The sequence below is a fragment of the Centroberyx gerrardi genome, chromosome 13 (assembly GCF_048128805.1).
Source record: "Centroberyx gerrardi isolate f3 chromosome 13, fCenGer3.hap1.cur.20231027, whole genome shotgun sequence".
Taxonomy (NCBI): Eukaryota; Metazoa; Chordata; class Actinopteri; order Beryciformes; family Berycidae; genus Centroberyx; species Centroberyx gerrardi.
The window spans coordinates 15579709-15593403 of record NC_136009.1 but is presented as its reverse complement, the minus strand read 5'-3'; the positions used below and the strand labels follow the sequence as shown (position 1 = coordinate 15593403).

The following is a 13695-nucleotide window of genomic DNA, read 5'->3' as shown; positions in this document are numbered from 1 at the left end:
AATGACTATATACACACACAGTAGATACACACAGTAGTCATCTTATTACTATGAATAGCCCAGCATCAACATTGAGCAGATACACACACATCCTTTCAGTCTGATTTATTTTTTCATTTCAAAATGGAGTTAAAGAATTATTCATGAGCTTTGCTTAGCGCTATCACAAGAACACACGCCCCCAGTGGGACAACTTTATTTGAATTAAGATTCTGCCAACAGAGATTATCTTTAGAGGCTTCAGTCAGTGAAGTTAAAAACATCATAAAAACTGGAAGTCATTGATGTAATTTCAATGTTTTCTATGTAATATACTGATCCAGGGAGAAATGAAAGTACAGCTGAACATAATTCCCTAGTGGAAGGCACTTCAAGAGTCCTCTCCCACCAGTGTATTCAGGCTTGTATGTGTGTGTATATCAGTGAGTTTATCCTTTCCAGAGCGGATAGCTGAGATCAATGAGCTTCAACTCAGAGCAGAGTTTCCTGATGCTGTTCATTTCCTCTGGGAAGAGCGTGAAACTAAAGTCCTGTTGAAATGCAGAACTCGTGATTACACCAGTGACTTTTTAATCCTTTAGTGTTGCAAAAAGATTCCAAATATAGGAAGGGACAGGTACTAGTCAACAGAATGAAGGGCATGCGATTCAATTTTGGTTTACTCCGATACAGCTTCCATTAAAGTGAAAAATAAAAAACAGGAAAAATTCAGGACAACAAACAGCAACACTTGCAATGAGACACATGCATTAGTAAGCTGGCTCTGGGACACACATGCCTTGAGCTACTGCACACTTGTTGGATCCCAGCTCACGTGTCTCCCATCATGCAACTTTCCCAAAGCCGCCATGTCCTCCTCCTCCAGCTGGAACTCAAACACCTGGGAGTGGGAGCAGGAGGAGGAGGAGGAGGAGGAGGAGGAGGAGGAGGAGGAGGAGGAGGAGGTGCAGGTTAAAATGAGAAAATGAATGTAACAGATATTGATGATAATAACTAATAGTTGGCAAGGTAACAATATCAATATCAAAGGTTTGCAGGATCACATTATGATTTTCATTCACCTTTTACACCTTAAACACATATTAATGAATTGACTCCCCCCTACATTTTAGGCTGAAATGACAGTGAAGTTAATGTATGAATGTGCAAAAGTTTATATAATGCTTTTTCAACTCACCTGACAGTTTTCTTGTACCCGCTCCTTTTTGGTAGACTTGGGTATTGTGATGACTCCATTCTGAGAGGAAGGAAAGAAGCTTTAATACTGTGGTAACAGAAATATAAACTAGGGTTTGATCGATATGGGTTTTTGAAGACCAATACCAATATATTTGGGTTGAAGCTGCTGATAGCCTGTATTTTGTATCAATATTCAATATCTTTAAATTTGACCATTTTCACGCAAAAAACAAAACAAACAAAAAAACAGTACAGTGTTTCCCCAGAATTGTATTCTTTGCAGAGTGTAAAACACTCTGGGACAGCATGTAGACCATGGGACACTATAGCCCTCCATTGAAATGTCACATTAGAATCAATTCAGGTTAAGGGTTTCCCATAGACAGCATGTCTAATATGATCAATCATACATTGAGCATGTATTCACACAAAATGCATAGTGTATTGGCAAACTGACATATCAGTCTAACTCTAGAATAAACAATGATATCGTTTGCCTCTGACCTATAGCATTAGAATAGACTTTCATTTAGATTAGTACCTGTACGCTCCAACGGATGCAGATCTGAGCGGGTGAGCGTCCGTACTTTTGTGCCAGCTGGAGAACAGTGGGGTTGTCAAGGACCTGACCCTTGGCCAGAGGGCAGTACCCTTCAAACGCGATGCCCTCCTGACGGCAGTACTCTATCAGCTCATTGGGCTGCTGCAGCGGGTGGTACTCCACCTGATGGGTCACATTATTAGTACGTGTAAGATTACCTGATAGTAGACATGTTGTATTTGAGACTTCAGCGCAACGCACATTGTAATCTTCCAAAACGTTCTGCTGCAAGAGTGCACCGAGTCACAAACCGAATCGTTCACTCTGTACAGGAATGGGACAAATGAAGCTTCAGTCATCATACCGAAGTCAACTAGATAGCACTCAGTAGAGCGCATACCTCTGCCAACACCATGCAATTGTCAAGATATGCCAGTTCCACATATCAATTTTTCACCAAAAGTAAATAATTTCTTCCATGCCCCATTATCAACTTGTTTCACATCAGGAGAGGCACAAAATGTGATGCCTTTATTGCAAAAGCATCACATTTTGTCCTCCTAAAGGCTTTATGTAATACTTACTTGGTTGACATGTGGCACCACAGTACAGTCCTCCTTTAATTGTTGCAGGTGGTGGATCACAAAGTTGCTCACCCCAATAGCACGGCACTTTCCTATATGGACAGAGAGAAAGAGAGACAGACAGAGATGCCCTGTATGAAACATGTCCAATCTGCAATTACCTGCATTATCATTTCTTGTAATATAGAATATAGAATGATGGGATGCAAAGGGACAGAGAGGATGCATTTAAGGAAATACTATACCATCAATAAAAAAAAATCAGTGATATTGATTGGCTAGCCTGGGCCAGAGGCTCTTGGAAAAGATTAATAAAAAAATATATATCAATTTGTTCTATTAGTTCATTAATAATCTAAAGAATTAATTATTCAATTAAAAAATATATATTGGTGACATAGCAGCAGGATTTATTTGTTGATTATTTCACTGAGATAACAGCAGCAAACTTTGAAAGGTGGAGAATGAAAACAGATGTAACAAAGTATTTACTTGAGTTAATCACTTAGTCTATATGGAACTAGTCTATATTTCATGTTTCCTCCATGTTTCTTACCCTGTTCATAAAGTTCCTCTAGGGCTCTCCAGGACTCGGCTCTCGCCTCCCTGTTGCAGCGACCAGGTTGCATTGAGTCTGGCCAGTGCAACATGTACAGGTCTGAAACGGACGGATGATGATTTAATCAGGAAAGAGGCAAGGGTGAGAGAAGAGAAGAGACAGGAGGGGAAAAAATAAACAGGTACTAAATAAGAGCAAAAGAGCGTAATGAGGAAGCCAGAAAAAGGTCGATCTTATGGATGATATTGTACTTTCTTTGTAAATGAAAATGGGGACTCATCCCTGTCTAGTTTAATCATTTTATCTCAACCCATACCAAGATATTCCACCCCCATGTGGGAGCAGGACTGCTGGAAGGCCTTCTTGGCAGTTTCGTATCCGTAGTCCAATGGCCAGAGTTTGTTGGTGAGCCACAGGTCACTTCGTGGTACCCCGCTTTCTTTGATAGCTACAGCCAGCTCTTCCTCAAACTCATTATACTTTGATGTGTCGATGAGACGTATGCCACAGTCGCGGAGTGCATAAACAATAGCCTCATGGGAGTATCCTCCAATTTGTGATGTGCCTGGAACAGAGAGGAAACAGACAAAATTTGGGCAGTCAGAAATAATGTTCAGCTTTGCATATCTACTGTAGCCTGCCAATTTGTGAAGGGGTGAATACCTGGGAGCACATCATGTGCCACAATACACATGACTCTCTAAACTCAAGAATTTCAGATATTATATAGATGGTTCAACAGTGGTGTTTTTCATTATAATGTTGCTCCTTTGCTTAAATCAGTTGTCGCCTATTGGTCAATCCATGTCTAGCTTTGGCCAGTAGTGGCCAACTGCAGTTCATAGTCTGACCTAGCTGGACTCGTCATCTGACATCAGCTGCAATGGCTAAACAGACATCCTTGCTAACATCTGATAATATAGATTGTGCTGACTCATGCATACAGCAACCAAGCACTGCCTATTGCAACTGCATGGAGGAGGCTTTGATGCTGGAACATAAAAAAAACCCCACTTCTGTCTACATTTCTTGCCACAGGTTTGTATTGACTATATATTATTAATGTTTCAAAACACCTTTAAAAAAAAACTGAAATAATACCTACCCATTCCAAATATTGGCATCTGCAACCCATTGGAAAGTTGCACCGTGGGAAAACTTGAAGTCTGTGAAGAAGTCATTGTTTCTTAGAAGCCTATTAGTAATTCAGTCTATCTGTAGTAATTTGGTCTACCTCAATACACAGTTTTCCCAATAAAACCTATTTTAATTGCACGTGGACAGCGTGTGGGAGCTTCTTCCTTACAACTAGCTTTATAAAACATTTTTAGTACCCAGCCCACCTAAAGCCATCCATGAATTTCCATTGGCTGAGAGCTTAGATGTTCCCGCCCCCTGAGAAGTATTTTGCTAATGTCCATAGCCTCTGGCACAGAAACTGGGAGTAAATGTCTTGGCCAACTGAAAAACCTACTTCAAAACCAGTTGAAAATTGAATTGAATTTATTCATTATGTATTTTATGTATTTCAGATTTATAAGTGTGTAAGTGTATGACTAAAGAGGTCTCCAAAGATTTGAACATAGGACACATGGATGATAGGGTAGGAATCAACAAACCAACCTTCAGTATTTACAGACCACACATTTATTTATGTATTATTTATTCATGGATTTGGGAAGTTCCTGGCTTAGGTTCCCTCCGTATTCTTCTGTGCAGAACTAACTTAACTATTGATACTATATTTTATAACATATCTTATACTACACTTCACATTTTTATATATATATTTTATACTTTATACTATATACTATGTCTATACTATATTTATCTGTAAACCATAGGCCACAGGCACTTTATGTACAGTTATATAAGTGTACAGTATATATGTATAACAGCCATATTTATTATAATAAACATAGTCAACTTCATGAGCCATTACTGTCTTATCACTGTTCATTTCCTTCGATACTTAGTTTCATTGTGTTCTGATTTGTTCTCGAATTTATTATTTTATTTACTATCTTTATTTCTTTCGCTGCAATCTCACCAGATCAAATTCCTCGTATGTGTAAATGTACCTGGCAATAAATCTGATTATGATTCTGATTTTGAAAAAGCACTCATTTCAGTAGGCTACTTGGGATTATTATTATTATTATTATTATTTAATCAATCAATCAGCCAGGAGCTATGGCTGTCCTGTTCACCTGCTTCTGAAAAGAATAAGAACAAGAACAGAAAATGTAGGAGAACCTGTTGATCAGGGTCTGTCATGTATGCAGGATCTGCTGTAGATCAAACACATCAACCACAAGTGTCTGTTGCCTTGGGGGTTTCATCAACTCCTCAACTATGTGCTTAAAATGCTGGTTGGAACACGGTTCTAGATGAAAGCCTATCTTGAAAAAATCCTATTTATATGCCTAAAAATAACACATGCCTATATTCAATAACCTTTTATGACATTTCAAAAGACTTTGTCAACAAACGCTATTGAATGCAGGGGATGGATATCGTGAACATCCTTGCAAACGCACCAAACAGATGAGTAAAAAAAAGAAAAGAAAAAATATCGCCCCCAATTACCGATATACAAAATATGACTGAGGAAGTTTAGACTACAGAAATATAGAACTGGAGACGCCAATGTAAATTCCTACATCTAGGAAAACATTATTTAAGCTCAGGATACTGTTTGAGGAAAGACGCATGGTCTGTATGACAACACCCAATACAAAAACAAAGAATTTAAATCTAAATCATTGGAGTGAAGTTTGTATAATTGGAAATTGGATATTTGGTGGATATCGTTTTTCCATCTTCAATAACTTCTAAAGCAAACGTGAAAGCACAGAACAATTTACAGCTACTGATTTCAATATTTGAGATTTAATTTATTTAAACACATTCATATTTCAATATTTTATTTTCCATATAAACTAGAGGTCTCAAAACAATTTCATTCTTATGTTTGATCTACCGCCTCTGATTGAGAGACATTACTTTTTGAAAATCGTATCTTATTTATTTCTACCTTTAACAGTAAGTTGTTCACCATATTGTGACTTAAAAACTCAACGGCTTACTTCTTGTGTGACCTCAAACCAAATTTTCACTGTTGACATCGTCCCTCTAAATTTATGCACATTACATTTGTTAATCATTCTGTACATTTTGTAATTTCTGTAAGGATTGATATCCTACCTCTAATGTACATTAATTCGTTTTTGTAAGTTCTACCTTCTAGAATTTATACACATTTTTATCTCCATCTTTGAACTTTGATCTTTGAGTATATTGCTCAGTGTTTCATTGTATTATGACAAGTTACTTCCTGTGTGACTTAGAGGTCTCAAACCAAATTCACACAAAACTCACAAAAATACACAGATCATTAGAATCCGATTTATTTTTTGATTCAAAATGGAGTTGAAAAATTATCCATGAGCTTTGTTTAGATATCTCATCAGATACAGAGGTAGATAATTAAATAAAGTAAGGCACTTCAGTCAGACTAACAGTAGCTTGTGTGTGTGTGTGTGTGTGTGTGTGTGTGTGTGTGTGTGTGCGTGTGTGTGTGTGTGTGTGTATGTGTGTGTATCCTTTCCAGAGTGGGTAGCTGAAGAAGAATGAGCTACGTGTCACAGTGCAGTTCCCTGACGCTGTTCATATCTTCCAGGCAGAAGATCAAAGATCTGTTGAAAGACAAAGCTCATGAACAAACCAGCAAGCAGAATCATGGAGAGGGAAAACGTAAGGGACTGTTCGTTATTTATGAGAGGGGAGGGGGTGGTGCAAAACGGGGGAGGCACGTCAAATAATTTTTTAAGCACTGGGGAGGGACTTATGTTTTTTTTGAGGCTTTAAGGGAGGGACATACAACTTTATATGGTTGCATTTTGTATTTAATTTAAATACGTTTTTTCTTTTCAAAATACGTGTTTTACCGCTGTATGGTGACGGGACTCACTAAACTTGGTATCTCCACCCCTACCTTAACCTCATTGTACCTCACGCCCGACTCATCAGCAGTAAGGAGAAGCTCCCGGTGGACAGGCACAACACCCACATGGGTTTGCGTCGTGTCCGGGCTCATATTCTTCACAGTCCCTACAGGAAAGATGAGGGGCCTCATGTATAAACGGTGCGCACGTACAAAAAGTTTGCGTACGCTGGTCTTCACGCACACGCGGGATGTATAAAAATGAACGTGACGTGAGAATGTGCGGGCCGTCCCGCAAACTTTAGACCAGCCGTGAGAATGTGCGGGCCGTCCCGCAAACTCTTGTCTGGCTCTGTCCGTTGGCGACGCCAAACTACAAAGTACTGAAACTCGCCAAATGTTTCAAAATAACGTTTCCACTCCAGTTACTGTGCTATGTCTATGAAGTAGTCTGTGAAAAACCATAATTATGTCCGCTGATACACCATAATAGTTTGATCATTTATGTGGATAATGTTTAACATCAGAAAGGCCAAAACCCAACTGGCATCGTTCATTTCCAATTTATAGTTCCCCCAACACTGGAGGAAAATGCTATTTTTCCCACCCTCCATAACTTGTCCTAAATATGAGGGTGTCAAATGAATGAAAAAAGCCACTTAGGAAATAGATACAGGCACTCCTCTCTAAATCCTCTATATCGCCGCGTTGGTTTGTGCGCCCTCCGGCTCGCTTCAAGTAGGTCTGGCTTATTGAGCGCAATGAAAACCTAGTGAAACTAATTTCCCACAGATTACATCAGGCCTTACTCACAATGCAAAAACCAAGATCGCCAGTAAACTGGACAGTTTTCTTTGTTTATGTGACATGGAGATGTTAACGCACGTCGGGGACTGTACAGTTGCCGAGGCGCACAGAGATCCATGGCGCACAGGAGGCGAGGCGCACAGATCCATCTCTCCTGGGAAGAAAACGCAGTGTAGGGTGGGCAGATGCACTCGGAATAAGTCCTGGAACAACTGTATGATGTCCAAACGAGTTGTGTGTAGTACCTGCTCACACAAACCACCGAAGTTGTGCGCTGACTGCGGGACTGAACGGTAAGAAAGGAAAGGCCACCCGTGCGTAAAACTAAAAAAAAAAGTAGTGTAGAAAAAAATGCCACAAATTGCCATATTTGGAGCGGCAGCACTGCGAACACTGGACATGTCACATTATATGGTTTTGTTTTTAATCTTTGAATCAGTTAAACTGTGCAGTTTTACCTTTATTTACAAAAACACTGCATGCGTAAAAGCACATTGGACATATTTGGAGAGGGGAGCACTGAACACAGGCACATTCACCATCGTTTTTGACAAGAAGGTGACAAGAGGGGCGTATTTATAGTCATTTGCGTAGTTAATTCTGGGAGGAGACAAGGCGGGGTGAGAGGCTCGTGCATGTGCGCTCAATTTCACGTTGATTGGGATGTATAAAGGAAAGGTGCGCAGGACCTGGCGTGCGCACGGTTTTATACATCTGAAAATTTCTGTTCGTACGTACTTTTCAAGTTTTGTGAGTACGCCATCTTTCAGTATAAAATCTACGCAGTCTTTTATACATGAGGAAATTCCACGTTTATCTTTCACTGCGTTTCAGATTCTCAGCAGCTGTCATACCCAGAGTGCACGTTGGCTACGTTGGCGGTGCGCGTGCGTTCACAGTGAACGTGAACGCACGCGCACCGCGAGGGGAACCGTCAGGGCCTATTATATTCTAAAAAAATAATATTTAAAAAGTCATCAGTGCTAATTTTATTTTATCAATTCATAATTTGACAATCAACATCTATGGTTGGAAAAGGTCAACCTTTGCTTTTTTATTTTTAGTCACCCCCCCCCCCCCTCATAAATAACGAACAGTCCCTAAGAACAAATAAGTAACTGAAGAAACTACTGTTTGTTTAGACAAGCAGCAACACTAGCAATGAGACACATGCATTAGTAAACTGGTTCTGGGACTCACATGCCTTGGGCTATGCCACGCTTGTTGGATCCCAGGTCACGTGTCTCCCATCATGCAACTTGCCCAAAGCCGCCATGTCCATCTCCTCCAGCTGGAACTCAAACACCTGGGACAGGGAAGAGGAGGAGGAGGAGGAGGAGAAGGAGAAAAGGCAGTGGTTGAAATGAGAAAATGAATCTAATGGCCGTGTAGTAATAATAACCTAACCTTAAGAAAATACTTATAAGACGAATAAACATGAAAAACAAGACATTCTTGAAGTATGCTGGGCCATACTAAAGGTCATTTACAGGCCGTGATGTTGGTAATAATGAGCTGGAGTTGGCATTTGATGAGTCCAATATCAAATGTTTTACAGGAACGTGTTATGATTAACAATTTCATTGATCTTTCACATCTTAAGCACATACTGTTTACACATGCACATACTGTATGCACATTTATAAAATCGATTCCTTCTTTGCACTTTAGGCTAAAGTGGTAGTGGGGTTAATGTATGAACATGCAAACGTTTGTGTATACGTTTTCTACTCACTTGACAATTTTCCCATATCCTCTCCTTTTTGGTGGACTTTGGTATTGTGACAACTCCATTCTGTGGAGAGAAAAAAAATGATTACACTGAAGAATACAGAAGTACGCTACCAGTCAAAGGTTTGGACACACCTGACTGAATGTACTATGTTTTTCATTATCTTAAAGCCATTTTGATCTAAAGGCTTATGCTTAAATGCTTGAAATTAGTTTCTTAGACAAATATAAATAGTGTAGTATGAATTTCTTTCCAAAGCCTTTGCAAGAGAAAGGGCGGCTACTTTAAAGAATCTGAAATATAAGATAGTTTTGATTTGTTTAACACTTGTTTTGGTCACCGCATAATTCCATTTGTGTCATTTCATAGTTTTGATGTCTTTACTATTATTCTAAAATGTGGAAAATAGTAGAAAATAAATAAAAATGTGCTGTGTCCAAACTTTTGACTGGTAGTGTATACACAGTGAAAACATACTGTACAATGAGATTAGTACCTGTACGCTCCAGCGGATGCAGATCTGAGCGGGTGAGCGTCCGTACTTTTGTGCCAGCTGGAGAACAGTGGGGTTGTCAAGGACCTGACCCTTGGCCAGAGGGCAGTACCCTTCAAACACGATGCCCTCCTGACGGCAGTACTCTATCAGCTCATTGGGCTGCTGCAGCGGGTGGTACTCCACCTGATGGGTGACATCATCAGAAAACGTAACAAGAGTCTATGAAGCGGTGTAGCAATCAAAATAATGACTAATAGTGAAACTACTGTGTCAGTAGTAGGACATTTTATATGTGTGTATTGAAGCCTGAGACACATTTCCTTTATTTGTGCCATCTGCCATCATCTCTAATAAATGTTATTTATGACTTAACTCCCAACAAGCCCCTCATATCCCAGACCTGACATGAGACTTTCAACTGCTCTGTTGCAAAGGCATCGCATTTTGTCCTACTAAAAGCTTTCTGGAATATTTACTTGGTTGACATGTGGCACCACAGTACAGTCTTCCTTCAACTGTTCCAGGTGGTGGATCAAAAAGTTGCTCACTCCAATAGCACGGCACTTTCCTAGAGAGAGACAGAGATATGCTGTATGAAACATCCTACTATTCTGGCACTGTTGTATTTGTTGTTACACTTTCTCCCTATTCCACAATTGCTCACCTGGAACATCGGATCATCGCTTCTAATACAGTACTGAGAATAATGCCAGGAGATTAAAAAAAAATAAGGACATAAAGGAAATAGTTTTGTACAGGATAATTTGTTTTATAAAGTCACAAATATTCTACATAGAAATTATTTCATCAGTTGTTGGTGATGTAGAGGCAGGATTCACGTCTAGATTACATAATAATTTAAATTTCCACATCCCTTAACATCAACTGGCTCCTGACAACTGAGTAGGCTAATTAAGTCAGTAATTACTGATAATTACTTGAATGTAATTAACATATTCTTTCTTGTTTTGTACCGTCTTCATAAAGTTCCTCCAGGGCTCTCCAGGTGTCGGCTCTCACCTCCCTGTTGGAGCGACCAGGTTGCATCGCGCCTGGCCAGTGCATCAGGTACAAGTCTGAAAACAGGGGCGGGTGACGATTTAACAGAGAAGAGTGTGATAAATAACTTGATGTGGGGCAAAAAAGATAGTGATGATAATGACAGGCAATACAGGTAGGCCTAGATCAAGTTGCAACGTCTACCTTCTTCACAGGTAAAACAGGGTGGAAGACACTGAACTGATAAGGGTGGTACAGGAAACAATTGTAGTGGCTTAAGGGTCTTTGTTTGACTTGTCTTTGTAGATGAGAATGAGACGCATCTTATCTCAACCCATACCAAGATATTCCACCCCCATCCGGGAGCAGGACTTCTGGAAGGCCTTCTTGGCAGTTTCGTATCCGTAGTGCCCTGGCCAGAGTTTGTTGGTGAGCCACAGGTCACTCCGTGGTACCCCGCTTTCTTTGATAGCTACAGCCAGCTCTTCCTCACAGTTGTAGCGCTTTGCTGTGTCAATATGGCGCACGCCACAATCGCAGAGTGCATGTAGGACGGCATCATGGGAGTATCCTCCATCATGTGATGTGCCTGGAATAGAAAGCAAATAACAGACAAAATGTGGGCAGTCAGAAACAATATCCCACTTTACATCTCTACTGTTGTTGGCAAGAAATTAATGTATTTACGGCAGGGTAGGTTACATGTCGGGGGGGCAGATCAATCAAGCAGACCTGTGGGCCTACTCCAGGGCTGCCAACTCCCCTGAAAGCAACAGACACATGCTTTCAGGTCCCGTCTCACACTCCCCAAACAAATCTCACACCAGTTTAAAATATAGCAAGCAGTTAAACTATAACATTTTATTTTATAGCAAGACTCTGCCTGAGCAAAGTGACTAGGCTATTTGTTCTAAACACACCAGCTAGCACACAATATTTTTTCCCCACATGATGAGATCAGATTTTCTGTTTCTGCTGTGTGTTGCTTTCTGTGCGCGCGGCACTTTCTGAAAATACAGGCCGAGTTCTCCAGACGGTTAGAGGTAAGAACCTGCACCCACAGTTAGCCTAAGTGCCGAAGTGCCCTTTCTTTTCTTTTTTTTTAGCTATATACCTTTATTTAACCAGGGTAGGTCCAGGCCCTAATGGCCATTTTTTATTGACAGGGCAGTAGAGATTGACAGGAAAGACAGGGCAGAGAGAGTTGATGACATGCAGCAGAGGCATGGGCCAGATTCAAACCTGTGCCGCTGCCTTAATGACGCGCTCCACCTGTTGAGCCACCAGGGCTCCGGCCCCCTCCATGCTTCATTTTTGCCCTAAGGTCACAAGGAAACATGTTTTTCTACCATAGGGCCCTAACAGCTGGTTGATGCACTGACTCGCTGTTTGGCTAGAGCCTAGAAATAGACTTAAAATTAACACAGCAGTCAAGATAAATAGATAAATTGCATCCTGCAACATCCAGGCAGCATCTACAGTGAATCTGCTGCTGCCTTGGCCTCAACACTGTAATTAAGAAAACAAAGAATAAAGTAAGTATTTGCCAGCTAGCTGTGTTATTTTCTCTAGCTAGCTTATAATCAAGCTCATATTTTCTTGATGGTTTTGGTAAGCTATTGATAGCTAGCTGTGAAGTTTAAATTAGGCATCTAGTTTGAGTTTAAATGTTACTATGGCAAATAAGTGTCAGCTAGCAGCCATAGTCCAATTACAGCTGCTTCAGTGAAACGCTCTTTTTCAAAGCTGAAGCTGGTAAAAGACAAGCTCCGTAACAGCTGTGGTGAAGGCAAGCTCTCTCTGCTCCTACTGTCCATTGAGACGGACATCAGCATCGACCACACAGAGGTCATTCATATTTTCAAAAACACAGTCAATAGGAGGATTTTGCTGTGAATCCAGTCTGACACAGGAAAGTTTTTTTAGACCATTTTCCCCAAAAATATTCTGTTTTTTCCCCAAGTTTAAACTTGTGGAAGATTTTTTTAAATAAATGGTCAACAGCATTGTCTTATGATTCCTGATGACAATTTATTTAAATGTGAGTTCAGAATCATAAAGTAGAGTAAGAGTTGGTATCCACGTTTTGATTTGATTAATCATCCCAGTTCTTTTCACCTATTCACTGGTGTTTATGTGATGTGTTACGGTTAACCTGGAGAGGAGGGAGGGTTTGGTTTGTTCATCAAATGAAGAATGAAGGTGTGTGTGTGTGTGTGTGTGTGTGTGTGTGTGTGTGTGAGAGAGAGAGAGAGAGAGAGAGAGAGAGAGAGAGAGAGAGAGAGAGAGAGAGAGAGAGAGAGAGAGTGTGTGTGTGTGCCCTAATTTAGCCTAAATTTATATTCACTCCAACCCAGTTGGGGGGCTATATCAGCATGGCTTATGCCCCCCAAACCCAGGTGGCTTCAGGTTGGTGCGGGCAGAAGAGGTGCCCCTTTTTCATTTTTTGCCTGTGCCCCTTAGAGAGTCTGTGCACGCCACTGCTACTGACTAATGCATAAAGGGTTGAAAATAAAAATAAAAAATCATTTTAAAACTCCATGCAATGTGTGCATCAGGTAGCCTAATAAAATAAAGGCTTTAACTCTTTTTCGTTTGCTCTGACACCAATAGATCTCTGAATAAATAGCTCTCAAATAAAAAGCTCTATAGGCTAAATAAATAATGTTACCGACTATAGTACTGTAATTACTGAGATAGATGTAGGATTTGCTAAAATAATACACACCTAATCCAAATATCGGAATCTGCAGCCCATTGGAAAGCGGGACAGTTGGATAAATCAAAGCTGCTGTTGAACACATGTCTTCTCAGCTGACAGACGTTACTGAACGATTACCTAAATTAAACAA

General features: G+C 40.3%; 2 protein-coding genes across 2 annotated transcripts; both read right to left on the bottom strand.

Moving 5' to 3' along the window:
• Nucleotides 1-784: 784 nt before the first annotated feature.
• Nucleotides 785-4044, bottom strand: LOC139931557 (glyoxal reductase-like). Its single transcript, XM_071925090.2, has 7 exons — nt 3969-4044; nt 3180-3428; nt 2861-2962; nt 2305-2396; nt 1721-1903; nt 1178-1237; nt 785-880 (listed from the first exon to the last, which is right to left on the bottom strand). The coding sequence occupies exons 1-7, from the start codon at nt 4042-4044 to the stop codon at nt 785-787; spliced, it is 858 nt and encodes a 285-aa protein (XP_071781191.1).
• A 2253-nt stretch (nt 4045-6297) lies between these two features.
• LOC139931543 (glyoxal reductase) lies at nt 6298-13695 on the bottom strand. Its single transcript, XM_078287491.1, has 8 exons — nt 13572-13695; nt 11184-11432; nt 10819-10920; nt 10321-10412; nt 9845-10027; nt 9352-9411; nt 8817-8922; nt 6298-6561 (listed from the first exon to the last, which is right to left on the bottom strand). Exons 1-7 carry the CDS (start codon nt 13645-13647, stop codon nt 8827-8829), a joined length of 858 nt encoding a protein of 285 aa, XP_078143617.1. The 5' UTR covers nt 13648-13695; the 3' UTR covers nt 6298-6561; nt 8817-8826.

What these genes read in the sequence shown, in the direction of transcription:
- LOC139931557 (XM_071925090.2), bottom strand. Translation starts at nt 4,044, where the DNA reads ATGACTTCTTCACAGACTTCAAGTTTTCCCACGGTGCAACTTTCCAAT. An exon ending in CATGGGGGTGGAATATCTTG is followed by an intron (nt 2,963 to 3,179) that starts GTATGGGTTGAG and finishes CGTCCGTTTCAG; the next exon opens with ACCTGTACATGTTGCACTGG. An exon ending in GGGTACAAGAAAACTGTCAG is followed by an intron (nt 881 to 1,177) that starts GTGAGTTGAAAA and finishes TCCCACTCCCAG; the next exon opens with GTGTTTGAGTTCCAGCTGGA.
- LOC139931543 (XM_078287491.1), bottom strand. Translation starts at nt 13,647, where the DNA reads ATGTGTTCAACAGCAGCTTTGATTTATCCAACTGTCCCGCTTTCCAAT. An exon ending in GGAGGAACTTTATGAAGACG is followed by an intron (nt 10,413 to 10,818) that starts GTACAAAACAAG and finishes GTCTCTCTCTAG; the next exon opens with GAAAGTGCCGTGCTATTGGA. An exon ending in GGATATGGGAAAATTGTCAA is followed by an intron (nt 8,923 to 9,351) that starts GTGAGTAGAAAA and finishes TCCCTGTCCCAG; the next exon opens with GTGTTTGAGTTCCAGCTGGA.